Genomic DNA, 13,675 nt, shown 5'->3' on the forward strand with positions numbered 1-13,675 from the left:
CCCTGTGGAGCTGTGTGTACCCTCAGGGGAGTTGGAAGGGTGCAGTGCTTGCAGTCTGAGTGCAGGGACTGGAATTGTACCTGGCCTTTACGTGGTCTGCCCAAGGGAAAAATCTTTATGGTCTCTCTCTGCACTTTGCACTCACGGAAGGACCAGACAGAATCTGGTCCCAACTTATTTCCAGTCTCATCACGTAGCCTAGTCTTGAAAGCAGGGCAGTTTACTGGATCTCAGCTGTAGCCCAATAATAATAATACAACAGAAACAGAAACTTGTTTTCAACGCAGTGTGATGAACACTAGATTGCAGCGCCATGGCAGCATGTTGTACCGAGCTGCTGCACAGAGCAATGGCTCTCCCGCCACTGATCGATAGTCTGAACAGAACTATATCAAACAAAGAGGAAAGTAGCAGCATGACAGTAGGAGGCTGGCTAATAATGAAAAATGACAAGGTGTTAAGAGTGAAACTGAATGCAGTTCAACAGGAGATTTGCCCCCCCGCCCCCCGTATCCCCTGCTCCGATGGGAGATGATACAATTGATCTGAGCAAAGCTGTTTGAGTGACATTATTAATTGAGACAAGGTGGGTGGGGTAATATCGTTTATTAGATCAACTTCTGTTTGAGAGACAGACAAGCTTTCAAGCTACACCGAGCTCTTCCTCAGGTCTGGGAAATGTACTCCAAGATTACCTCACCCACCGTGTCTTTCTCTCATATCCTGGCAGTGACATGGCTACAACTACACAGCATACATTATTATTATTAATTTATCATTAGTATAATTTTATTTTCTATAAACAATCGGGGCCATGTTTTTTAAAATGGAAGCCCAAGGCCCACATAAAAAACGTTCATGCTCCCACTTGGTAGCAGCCATCGGATGGTAACACATTTAGGCCCTGATCTCCTGTAATTTAAATCATTCTAGAAGGAGGAGGTGATTGTGTCCAGCACAAGAGAGAGATTAGACATGATGCCTAAATGACGGAAGGGTAGGTTCAACACTCTGAGCCATTTCTGTAATGCATGCAGCACAAAAGCCTACATTTGCGTTCTGTATATATGACATTTTCTTTTTGGTTCAGTGGAATCTGCTGAACTCTCCTGCTTTCTGTTGTGCCCTGAGCTGTTCTCCGTGACTGGGAGGCTGCAGCTTTACCCCGCGATCTGAGTGAGTCACATGTTGCTGCAGCCAGGATGTCTTTTGCTAATCAAAAACTATTAGGAGAAAGGTGGTAGAAACAATATTGCATCGAAAAATCTAGCAAATACTCCAGTTAAACACCTTCATGGGTATATATCTTAATTTAGTTGTAAATTACAACTATAGCTTTTAGGCTGCATCTCAGAACTTCTTTGGTGTGATCACTTCTGGCTGAATTCCTCTGTAGTTCTGGATTAAAATAATGTATTTGGAAATATGGTAGACACAGATGTTTCCCCTCTCAGACATTAGCAGAAATTATAAAAACAAAAGATGGATTGATAAATAAAGGACACAGCCATTAATTGTAGCTGAAGTTTAAGATTAACAATTTCTCAGTATGTGTTTTTTCTTGGCTATATGTAGATATGTGAATTCATACTGTAGTATATCTAGATACATTTTCAATAGATAGATATGTATCTCTCATTATATATAGTCTATATTATATATAATCTATTTACAGATTATGTCATTGATATGTGTTCAAAAAAATTTACCTGGCTATGCATTTCATTAAATATTTTGGGCCATATTAGCCCAGTTACCTGGCTGTCTATTTAGCTCACTTAGACTGGCTACTTATGACTGATTCTCCACTGCTCTGCACCTTGTGTAGTTATTTACATCTGTGCAAAATGGGTAGAAAATGCTAAATAACTACACAAGATGCAGGGCAATGCAGAATCTGTCTCCCTGTTAGTTAGTGCTGAAGGGTGCACTGAGAATGTGACAAACAACTGGAGTGTCTAGAAAAGAAAAGGAAAAACCCAGAAAACAATGGGGAAAAACAATATTGAAAGCTGAGTAGAATTCAGCATTGGAGATGCCAGCAGGGGTTCCAACCAGCACAGACAGACAAAGAGGAACACATAATCAGAGTTAAAGCAACCTGTCTGAACTTGAGGGAAGTGTGTTAATTTTGGAGTACCATGTTAATGTAATATGTCCAAGGAAAAACTCTTTCTTGAATCTAAATAACTCTCAAACCCATCTGGTGATAATCAATTTAACAAGCAGAAAGAAAGTGTCTCTAATAAGCCCTATTGTGTCAAAGATGAAAGGACTCTTTAACATATAGACAAAAGACTCTCTCAGCCTAGATGAAGGGCCTAATTGATGAGTCCTTACTAGAAGACAGAAAGATACAATGGCTTCACATCCAGACAGCCCAATATACATACATGAAAGGACAATAAGTAGAACATGAACGTGATATATTTTAAAATGAGCAGAACAACACAGAGAAATCAATTGGACTCCAAAGATTTCTGCTGCATTGTCAGAAAGGAATGGATCTGAGCAAGGCACAGATTTTTGTTTCAGATTAAATTACATGGAATATTACAATTTTCGGTTTAACTACGTTTCATTTCACCTGCCTGAATTTCAGACCTACCCACATTTTGAATATATCTGATCTGCATGTCTGTAATGGACATGCACGTATAAGTTATGCAGCCAGATGAGCAAATTACTTTTTCTTTCAAATTTGTGGGGAAAAAGATTGCTTGAGTAGCTATGGGATTCCTCCCAAAAATTTTATCTTGCATTCTCTCTTATGTGACTAAGGTGGGAGCGGATATACATGTGCAGAATGCTTCATTTTTTATAGAACCATCTTGTGTTTCATTGGGATAACTAGGAAGGTACACAACTCTGTATGTAGTTAAGTAAACTGAATATACATAAGGTTATATGGGTAAAAGATGTGAGCAAGAGAGAGAGATTAAGAATCCATTGTTACATTATTGGTACATTATAGGAAGCAAAGTTATTCTGGTGCATTAGATCAATTTGAAACCAAGTAGCAGACAGCAACACAAGTAAGCCAGTCTAAACACAAAGCTTAGTAGGGCATCAATATACATGACTATCATTATTTTTATATTACTATAGCAGCTATAGGCACAAGTCAAGTCCTGAGATCAATTGTACAAATACATAGTAACAGACAACCCCTACGCTGGAGAGCTTTTAGTCTAGAGATTGACAATACAAAGGATGAGAGGGGGAAAACTGAGGTAAGTGAGATAAGGGAAGTAACTTACTCAGGGTCACAGAAGGTTAGTGGCAGAGTTGGCAATAGAAACACAGGTCTGATTTCCAGTTTAGTGCCCTATCCATTGCTAGACCACTCTGCCTCTCAATAGGGTTAGATGATTAAAAGCTTGGTGTGCTCACATATTTTCCTACAAAGGCAGATTCATTTTATGTTTGCACTTCAGCATTTTGGTTTGGGCCAAAGGCCCCATTGGTTTCTATACTGACTTCTCCCTTAAGGCCCATCCTTTCTTGAACCTGGCCCAGAATGGTCAGATTTGGGCCGTGATTTGTCCTATTTCTTATACTTTGTGTAGGATTACACCTTAAGTGTAGGATTCTCTTTTGTGAGCCACACTACACTGACTCATTTCCTAATCACCACTCTCAAACTTGTGACATTTTGTATTGTTTCGCAGGTGCTGCATGGGGATATTAGCCAGAATATAATTAGTTGCATTTTTATCTGTCTGGGTCTTGGAAACAGTTTCAGGCCATTGTGTGTGCAAGACCAGAAATTTCTAATCTGTGGGGAGTCCCAGAAAATGTGTGTGCAGGGACCTATTTGACTACATCATCTCTCAGAGATTGCATGGATGGGAAGAGCGTTGGATTCACGTTGTTAGAAAAACTGGTGTGTAGAAGAAATGTCCATTGCTTTTATCCCATTGAATGTCTCTCCCAGGAGATGAAGAGGTGGGGCCCCCAGTTGTCAGGATATCTGCCCAAGTGTCCTCATCTAAGGGACTTAGGAATTCAAATACCTATTTTCTTTTTATATGTAGCCACTTGTCTGTTTCTGTATCTCATTCAGGGCTGTGGTGGGTCTGCTCACTAGTCCTTTAGTACTTATTGTTAAAAGCTTTATCTGTTAAATTTCAAATCTGGAAAACAGTTAAAGGATGGCCAGTCAGAACCCGTCTGAAAATGAAACATAGGGATTTAAATGGAGTACAAGTTGGAGATTGATGAAACACTCATTGGGAGGGGGTCCGAGGGAGGGGGAAATACTTCTTTTGAAGCACTTTGAGGCTTGGAACATCTCTATGCATTATAACACAATTCAAAGCAAAGCAATATTGATGGACACGCCGCTCCCTCCTCCTGCCCTCCCACCCCGCTTGGCATGTATTAGAATTTATCAGTGTACCACTGCCCTCTAGTGGAACGTTTCATAACATACCTGCTTGACTATCAATTTTCTTGGAAGCTCATTTAAGTCACCAGGCAGCTAAGATACAGAGCCAGGCTTCAACTCCAGCTGATGTTGTATGTTTGGAGAATGATTCATTCTGAAATCTAAACCAATCCAGCCTCCCTCTCTTTAAAACACACTCTCCTATTCAGATAAACTTTCAAACTTTAGCCAATAAGCTTCCTTGCCACATTTGTTAATAGAAAATAACTGATCGTTTAAACTTGGGGTGGCTACATTCCAGACTATCTTTGTCTCCCCTCATCCCCATTTAATCCTACAGTGATTCATTAATCAGTCATTTTCTTTAGCAATGTGTATTCATCTGAGAGATGGGAGACTGGGGTTCAAGGCCCTGTTCTAAACCAGGCAGAGTGGGGATTTGAACCTGGTTCTCCTACAGTTTGAGGGAGTGCTCTTACTGCCAGGAGAGATAAGAGCCTCCCTCCAGCCCATCAATTAGGCACCTAAAGGCCCAGATCAATGGGAGATTTGTGCCTAAGTCCCTTTGTTAACCTAGGCCTTAAGTTCTGCCCCATTTCACTCCTGGATAGCTTAGGCAGCTCCCCTCTCAGTTGACAGGTTCTACAAATTCCTTTTTTAAGCACCTAACTCTTCCCCATGCATTGTACAGGAAGCCTGGGAGCATAACTCAGGGCTTAGGGCCTAGATTCAGAAAGGTCCTTAGGCACCAAACTCAGTTGATCTGAGCCTGTATGCACCTGACTGATGGGCTGGAGGGAGACACCCATCTCTGCTTGAGATTCTCAGCTGTGACTCCCCTCCTGCAGTTCTGTGTCTAGGCCAAGTCAGCCCTTTCTCACGAGAAAAGAGAGACAGAGAAGTGAACCTATCTCATCGTAGCCAATAGCTCAGTGGTTAGGGCAGTCACTTGCGATGTGGGAGACCTACATTCAAATCCCTTCTCTGTCTGGTTCAGAACAGGGACTTGAAGCCAGATCTCCCACCTCTCAGATGAGTATCCGAGCCCCTGGGCTGTGGAGTATTCCAGGGGATGCATGCACACCTACCCCAGCATCAAAAATTCCTGACCTGCTCACCCATGACTGTCATTTGTGTGAAACCCAATCTGGTAAGGGTGCCCTGAGAAAGGCCTGATCTGGAAGGTTCACTGGGGTGAGAGGCAGGGAAACTCCTAGTCTGAGAATTCCTTTGGGCTACGGAGTGAGCAAGGGTTCAGAGCAGCTCGTAGGGTAGCATCAGGACTTAAACAGGATCAAAATGCAGAGAAGGGCATAGACACTTAAGCAGCTGACCTAGTGCACCAGGCTAACAGGTGCCTCCCTACACTCAGGATATATTGGCATGGACCCTCTCATGCAGTTAGGTACCAAGACCAGCATAGCCACTGTAGCTAGCCCACACCCTAGCAATCAAACTGTCCCTCTTTCTTGCACACTCAATGCCTCTCTCATGCTTTGCCCTATTTTCTCTTTGTCCATGGCTGTCTGTTGTGTGGGTGCTGTGCTGCCCCACTCCACCAGTGGCCTGCATCTAGTCCTCCTGCAGCAGGGCCTGACAGGCATCAAGATTTCAGCGTGCTCAGAGCACAACTACAGGGATTGGACCTCACTGATGATATAGACAATTCTCCTTACCTTTGTGGCCTTCAGGGCTTTGGCTTGAGAGAAGGATCTGAGCAGCTTATTAGCTGTGACATGGTGTCAGGCCTTAGGGGGCTTTTGCAAATGCTGACTAGTGGAAATTTTAGGAGCCTGGGGGATTTAGATACCTCTGGGGTTAGGTGGCAGCTAAGCAGCAGCTTTGAAAATGTCAGTGGCATCTAAGTGGTGGGCTTGGGCACCTAAAGAGGCAGATAGGCACCTAAATACCTTTCTGGATCTGGGCCATAGGCTTCACAACAACGAACAACAACATCTTAATACCTTTAAAAAAATTGTCCCTAGTCACCCTCTGTGACTCAGTTTTCTATCTGTGCAATGGGAATAATAGCACTTCCTTACCTCACAAAAGTATAGTGAGGATAAATACCTTAAAGACTGTGAGGTGCTCAGATACTACAATGATGGGGCTATACATGTACATAATATGATAGATACAATAGCTGATATATTCCGCTCAAAATGTATTTAAGATTTATGAGAAATGTTTAGAGGCATAGATCAACTTTTTGGCTTTACGAACAGTAACTAATTAAGCCTCACAACACCCCTGTGAAGAACTTAAAAATTATTACCTCCATTTCAGAGATGGGGAAACCAAGGTAGAAATGTTAAGTGACTTGCTCAAGGTCTTAGAGATAGTGCTTAAATGAGGAGAAAGGGACGGTCTCCTCCATCACCTTCCACCTTTAACTCAGACATCAGGAGTGAGAAACATGGATTTCCTATAACCACTCATTCATGGATTCTGACACTATACTGTATGCAGGTAGGGGAATCTGTGTCAGTGCAGGAATTAGAACTCAGGAATTCCTAGCTCCCAGATCTCCTTTTCTTAGGGGAACTTGACATCTTTAAGAATATATCAGCAAGGAAGTTTGTTTGTTTGTCTGAGGGTTTTGGAGTTGTCATAATTAAGAAATGCATTACAGCTGCTGTCAATTAGCCTAATTGAAGAAAGATGTTTCACAGCTGAGCCTTATAAAGGGAAAACCCAGTTAAACAGAGAAAACGGAACTCTTGAAAATAAGCAAACAACTTCTGAAGCTTAAAAAAATAAGCTGTATCCATGATCACTTGGTTGGTAGCTCTCCTGATGCTTTTGCAGCTGGAGCAATAAAAGCACTGGCTGTAGGCCAAGGGCCAGATTTTTAAAGGTATTTAGGCATCTAAAGATGCAGATAGACACCTAGTGGATTTTCAAAATCTCACGTAAGGTCCTATTTGAGTCTTTACGTGCCTACATTTACCTTTAAAAATCCAACCCTTAGTAATAGCCATGAATCACACTCCTTTGTATCAGGAGAAAGTGTGAGAGCTACCAACTCAGCCATACTGAAACTTTCAGAGGTGCGGTATCAAGGTAACAGGTCACCCCAAATATTTTTACCTATTCTCTTCTATATAGGTTTTTGTACTGCGTTCATCACTGAGCACCTTCTAGTAGTGCAATAAGCGGTGTGAATAAGATCTATCTTCATGGGCGGCGTGTGACCTGCAGAATAGGGGAGGCTAGCCCCCAGCCCTGCCCCTTCTGCCCGAGGCTCCGCCTCTTCCAAGAGCACCCCCTGCTGGAGTCCAGAGCGCTCCCCACCACAGCTGCTAGCCCCCCTAGCTCCGGAGCGCCAGGAGGGTGGGCGGCCTTGGCTGCAGTCCCCCCAGCCCTGGAAGGATGGGCGGCGCGCGGCCCCACCCCTGGAGCACCAGGAGGGCCAGCAGCCACAGCCCCCCAACCCCGGAGCGCCGGGAGGGCGAGTGGCGCAGCCCCAATCCGAGCCAGGGCCATGCACAGGGGGACTGGAGGAGCCGCACTTCTGCATTTCGAGCAGGCGGGAAGCAGGAGGGGTGCGTGGGGGCAGAATGTGGGTGGGGCCACACATGTCTTTTTGGGGAGGCACAGCCTCCCTCAGCCTATGGTACCTGCCGCCCATATCTGTCATGTGTTTATGCTCTTGTCCTCTCCCCAGGGACCCAAGCATGTGCAGTAGGGCATATTGTTTTGGATTTTGTTTTTGTATAAATGTACACACACACTGCTATAGGTTCTGCTGCAGTCTTCACTGTGAGCTGCTCACCACCCCGCCAGCCGTCCTGCTAGCCGCTCACCACCCCACTAGCTGCTCCTCCCCACCAGCCATCCTGCTAGCTGCTCACCAACATGTCTTCAGCCCCCGCCCCCACTTAACACAGCTCTCAGTGATTTTAGCTCTTAGTAACTTCAGCTCTTTAGTGATTTCACTGGTAGTAGGGGAGCCTCAGTGCTGGTGCACCACTAGCCCAAAGTAGGTCTAATGCTTAGACCTAGGTATCAGTGATTTCAGCTCTGCAGCGTGTAACAAGACTCCTAATGGAGTCAAAATTATCCCTGTTATTACACAGTGGGGAGAGGAGGCATCAAATTGGTGTTTGGGGCCCACACTACCAGGTACAAATACCTGTCCCCAACCTCTCTCAATTCACTAGGTTTTGGAACCCATGTCCCTTGCCTAGCGAGTGCTACTTAATTGAGGGCGAGTCCCTCCGTCATAAAATGCCGAGTACAGTTCTACTGTCCTTGATTCACATAACCAGGACAACAACAGCTTATTACTCCTGCCCCAATAACAAAGAGACTGGGGATCCCACAGCAGCCAAAGTGATCATTTGAGCAAGCACTCCCATCATGCTAGGTAGGGTGGGTGTGCCCATACAAATGAGATCAGTCTCTGAAGTCCTTTTCCACAACTCACTACCAGATGTCATGGTAGAGCCCGTTCTGACTTTGCTTATATATTAATAATCGAATCTGACCTGTTGTGGGGAAAATATTTATACTCACTGTCTTTTTGGTGCCACCGTACTGCATGTAAATATAGCCCACAGTAGTGAAACATGAACTCATGCTCCGAATGCTGAACTTTTCCCTGCAGTAAAGGCATCAGGTTTCGGCCATCGATCACTCTAATGTGAGGGAGAGAATGGAAGTCACCAAACTGGGGTGAGTACATTGTGTAGTCAGTACTCTCATTGCAAATGGCAATTCTTAAACAAGCTACCATTTGAATCAAGAAATGCAAAATTTAAAATTATATATGATTCCACAGCTATAGAGACTTGAGCAACTGATTTTTCAGTTCAGTGGCAGTTCTGAAAAACAAATAAACAAACAAACAAACAAAACAACCAATTAGACTTTTCAGGGAATTGAAAAATTCTATTTTTGGTCTGTTCCAGAGCAAAGATTTGAATCTGGGTCTCCTACCTCTTGGGTGAGTACCCTAACCGCTGGGGCTAAAAGTGATAAGATGGCAACCAGAGGACAGCATCACCTTCTCCCCTCCTCTGGCCATTTTATTAATGGCTGAAACTATTCATGTCATGTTCACAAATCATTTCAGGTCAATCAAAAGTGCATTTTTCATCAAATACACTATTTGTCTGAAAAATTTCAGCCAGCTCTAATTGGGTCAGTGGAACAAAGACTTAATAGCTCACACCTCCACAGCACCTTTGCTCCAAGGGTCTCACAACACAAGTACATTAAAAAAAATCACCATGGTGATGTATGTTAGCTTGATCATTTGACAAAAGCATAAACTGTAGCCACTGGGAAGACCATTCTTTCAAACTTTGGTGACTAAGGCTGAAGTCAATGGGAACTGCTGGCATTCAGAACTCCTGAAACATCAGGTCACATGTAGATGATTAAATATGAATTTAGGAGCCTAACTAAGTACCAATGTTTTATAATTTTGGTTTAAGTGGCTGGCCCACTGTCAGTCACACATTGAATTAGCGACAAAGCCAGAAATAGGACCCAGGTGTCCAGGCTCCCAGTCCTTCGCTTTATGCTCTAACAAATCATTACTGCCTCCCAAATTCCTATGCACCTCTAATACAAGAGGCTTTTTTTTTTAAAGAAAACCAGAATCATCCCAGGGAATTACACATATAAATTTGTTTCTATTGTTTGTTTATGAAAGAAAACAGAATTTAACTATAATTAATCCTATTTTTATATTGAGAAGTAAACCAGTCTTCTTTGTGTTTTCCTTAAAATCATACTGAATAGGTAGAGCTAAGCAGGAGGAAAGATAAGGACATTTGTTTTTTAAAACTGTATGACTTTTAACCTGACAATGTCCCTTTAAAAACAAACAACTGTATATCAGGATGCGCAATATCAATCTTTTCATTTCAACTGAAATGGAGCAAATATGGTTTATGAAACAGACTCTATACCTGTCCTGAGGCATTATCCCTGCAGCCAGGTGAGCCACTGTGTGGTAAATGTCCATAAGACTTGTAGGTTCATTAATAACTGTATCCGCAGGCAATACTCCCGGCCATCTAAATATCCCTGGCACACGGATCCCTCCTTCCCAGCCTCCCATGCCTTTTCCACCTGTTGTAAGAGAAATGGCACCACAAGTGATGAGTCATTAGGACAGGGACAGGGACTCAAGTTGTTGTGAATTTACAGATTAGAATACAATATTCAAACACTCTTTAAATGAAAATAAAACTCACTAAATCTAGGAGAGCAAGGAAAGCCAAGGTTAAAGGCAGTGCTAACTTCCCAGCTGAATATTACTACCATCTTTATATTAGGACATTTTCTCCTATGGCTTCTAGGGCAATTCATGGTTGTGAGGCATGAGGGACAGTTTTATTCTTAAAACTTCCAAAATAAACAAAATTCAGATCTGCAACATTAATGTGGAATTTTGTGATTTAAATATAAATTAACCGCAGTAGAGGGCTCCTTGATTGCCAAGATCTGACAGAACAAACACAAAGTCAATGGAAGAGAGATTGAAATCCCGTATGACTCTCAGGAAAGCAACCGTGGGATAAAAAGGGCTCATCAGGCAGTTCCAACCAGAAGTAGAGGGAGCATAGCAAAATGGTTCATAGACGCAGAAGGAGACTCTGGGAGATAGTTGACAGTCTTCAAACACTCCACAAACTAATCTACAACTGCAGGGATGCTCTGAGACAATTCTAGAAGGAAGTGTGCTATGTAGGAATATGAAGTATTGCAGAGCTCCAAAGGGGACTCTATAAATATTCTGCAGCAAAGGAGACTCTGTGACGCTATCTACAGTCCTGTTGCGATGCCCTTGAATGTAGTCTGTATGGCCTCTCTTTGAGCTCTCTGTCTCTTCTTCTAATCATCTCTCAATTCCACCCCGATCCCCAGGCATCACAATGAACTGGCTCTCTTTTAACTCAAAATATTCACTACTTTGAATGGCATTTCAAAGTGAAAACCAAAGAGAATGCTAAATAATTCCCAGAGAGGAAAAAAACACTGTTGAGCTACACAGAAAATTATAAATATGTATTAAATAACTGCAGCGGAGGACCTTAATAAAACAATGTAGTTTAAAACCAAAACCCTGGTACTCAGGAAATTCAAAGTTAAGTTAAAAAAACAAACGTAAAGTATGAAAATATGGAGTTCAGGTACCCAAATAACCTTAGCTCTGCTCTTTTACGCCTGCCACCATGTGGCGAGCCAGACAGACACTTATGAAAAGTATCACAGGAAACAGACATGTGAAACCAAGGTTAACATGCTAGTTTAGCCAGTAAACCAGTGGGCTGATGACAGTGGCCAAAATTTTATGCTTGACAAGTTGACAGGAAGGTATAAGAACCTTTTAGTGAACAATGATGGAATAACCTGCCCATAGCAGAATTGTCTTTGATTGTGCTCTGAACCATTAGGATTCATATCTGTTCTAATTTTAAAAAAATCCTATCTAATGTAATAGTAGATTTCTCCTTGTACATAAAAGTGTTTTATCCTTTTTTTTTTTAACTATACAAAGCTCTTAGCCATAATGATGACTTAGAATGATGACAATGAGTTCCACAGCTTGCTTATGCATTGGGCTAAAAACGTTGTCTTTTAATCTGCTTTCAATTTGTTGTCTTTCAGTTTCATTGGATGTTCCATTGTAGTTCTGTTATGAGAGAGGATAAATAGGAACACCCAATGTATATTCTCCCAACCATTTATTATTTTTCTATCTATACTATGTCCCGTATGACTCATTTTTTAAACGTAATGGCCCTAATTTCTTCATTTTTTTTTCTTATACAGAAATCTCTCCATTCTTCTAGTCATTGTCTCTCTCTGAACCCCTTCTGTTTCTGCTGTATCTTTCTTGTAATAACGTGGTGAGAAAACAACACCATGAACCAGACTGTCAGTTGTGAAAGCTCGCCAAATGGTATCTTTATGTACATAGAATCATAGAAATGTAGGGCTAGAAGGGTCCTTGAGTGGTCATCAAGTCCAGCCTCCTGCACTGAGGCAGGACCAAGTAAACCTAGACCATTCTGATGGCAGAGAACTAGAGTTACTCCATTTTGAAAACTTGCTGCTATTTTGTGTTAGGCAAGCACATCACTAAGATATCATCCCACCATTAGCTGACGGTAAAGAAGCAAGAATTGTCGGGAAAAATAACAAATAGTGGTGAGGCTGTTGGTCAGAAGGTTGGGTGCATTAGATACTATGTTGGACACAAATCAGACGTCAAGAATTATAACATTCAAAAACCAGTCGAAGAACACTTCATCCTCCCTGGTCACTCAATTACAGACCTAAAAGTTTCAATTATTCTACAAAAAAAACTTCAAAAACAGACTCCAACGAGAAACTGCAGAACTAGTATTAATTTGCAAACTGGACACCATTAAATTAGGCTTGAATAAAGACTGAGAGTGCATGAGTCATTACACAAACTAAAAATGATGTCTCCATGTTTATTTCCCCCCTACTGTTACTCACACCTTCTTATCAACTGTTTGAAATGGGCCACCCTGATTATCACTATAAAAGTTTTCTCTCCTGCTGATAATAGCCCACCTTAATCAATTAGACTCATTAGAGTTGGTATGGCAACACCCATTTTTCATGTTCTCTCTCTATATCTATATATCTTCCTACTGTATTTTCCACTGCATGCATCTGATGAAGTGGGCTTTAGCCCACGAAAGCTTATGCTCAAATAAATTTGTTAGTCCCTAAGGTGCCACAAGTACTCTTCGTTCTTTTTAGAGAGAAAGTAAGTATCAGACAGTGAGGGTCAGTGTATGTGAGGAGAAGGAGCAGGAGAAAAGCAGAAAGGAGAAGTGTAAATGTATGTGTGACAGAGACGGAGAAGAAAGAACAGAGAGCAGATGAGAGAAAGCAGAGGGAGAGAGAGACCCAGAGACCGATGAGAGGCAGAGACCAGAGAGAAAGACCTGAGAGGGAGATTAAACTTGATTCAGAAGATGTCTAGAGATTGTTAGAAAGTTCGCTGTTGACGACCCAGGGAAGACAGTCTATCAGAAGAGGGGTGCTGCCACTTCAGCATCACTTCTAACTGTATGTTACTGCAGTTCAGGGTGCTCTTAGCCCAGGGATAGTCAATTATTTTTTGTAAAGGTCCACATTTCTTGATCAAGGTATAGTCAAGGTCACACCACAAGTGCCCCTGTTCAACAAACACATACAATGCTGTGTAATGTACCCAGGGCCTATTGCTTATATTTGTAGTGCATTAAATGAAAAATAAAATCAAACCACTGTATAACCTAAAAATAA

The 13,675-nt window shown here is 42.2% G+C and overlaps 1 protein-coding gene across 1 annotated transcript in view; it reads right to left on the reverse strand.

Annotated features, from left to right (window-relative positions):
• Positions 1-13,675, reverse strand: part of LOC112113611 (arylsulfatase H-like) — a 32,133-nt gene that overhangs the window by 3,144 nt on the left and 15,314 nt on the right. The window contains exons 8-9 of the mRNA XM_029910920.1: positions 10,312-10,474; positions 8,909-9,030 (exon numbers count right to left, since the gene is read on the reverse strand). Of these exons, the coding sequence (XP_029766780.1) occupies positions 8,909-9,030; positions 10,312-10,474 (285 nt within the window). The remainder of the gene's footprint in view (positions 1-8,908; positions 9,031-10,311; positions 10,475-13,675) is intronic.

This window comes from Terrapene carolina, unplaced genomic scaffold (assembly GCF_002925995.2).
Source record: "Terrapene carolina triunguis isolate 2854851 unplaced genomic scaffold, T_m_triunguis-2.0 Scaffold23, whole genome shotgun sequence".
Classification (NCBI taxonomy): Eukaryota; Metazoa; Chordata; order Testudines; family Emydidae; genus Terrapene; species Terrapene triunguis.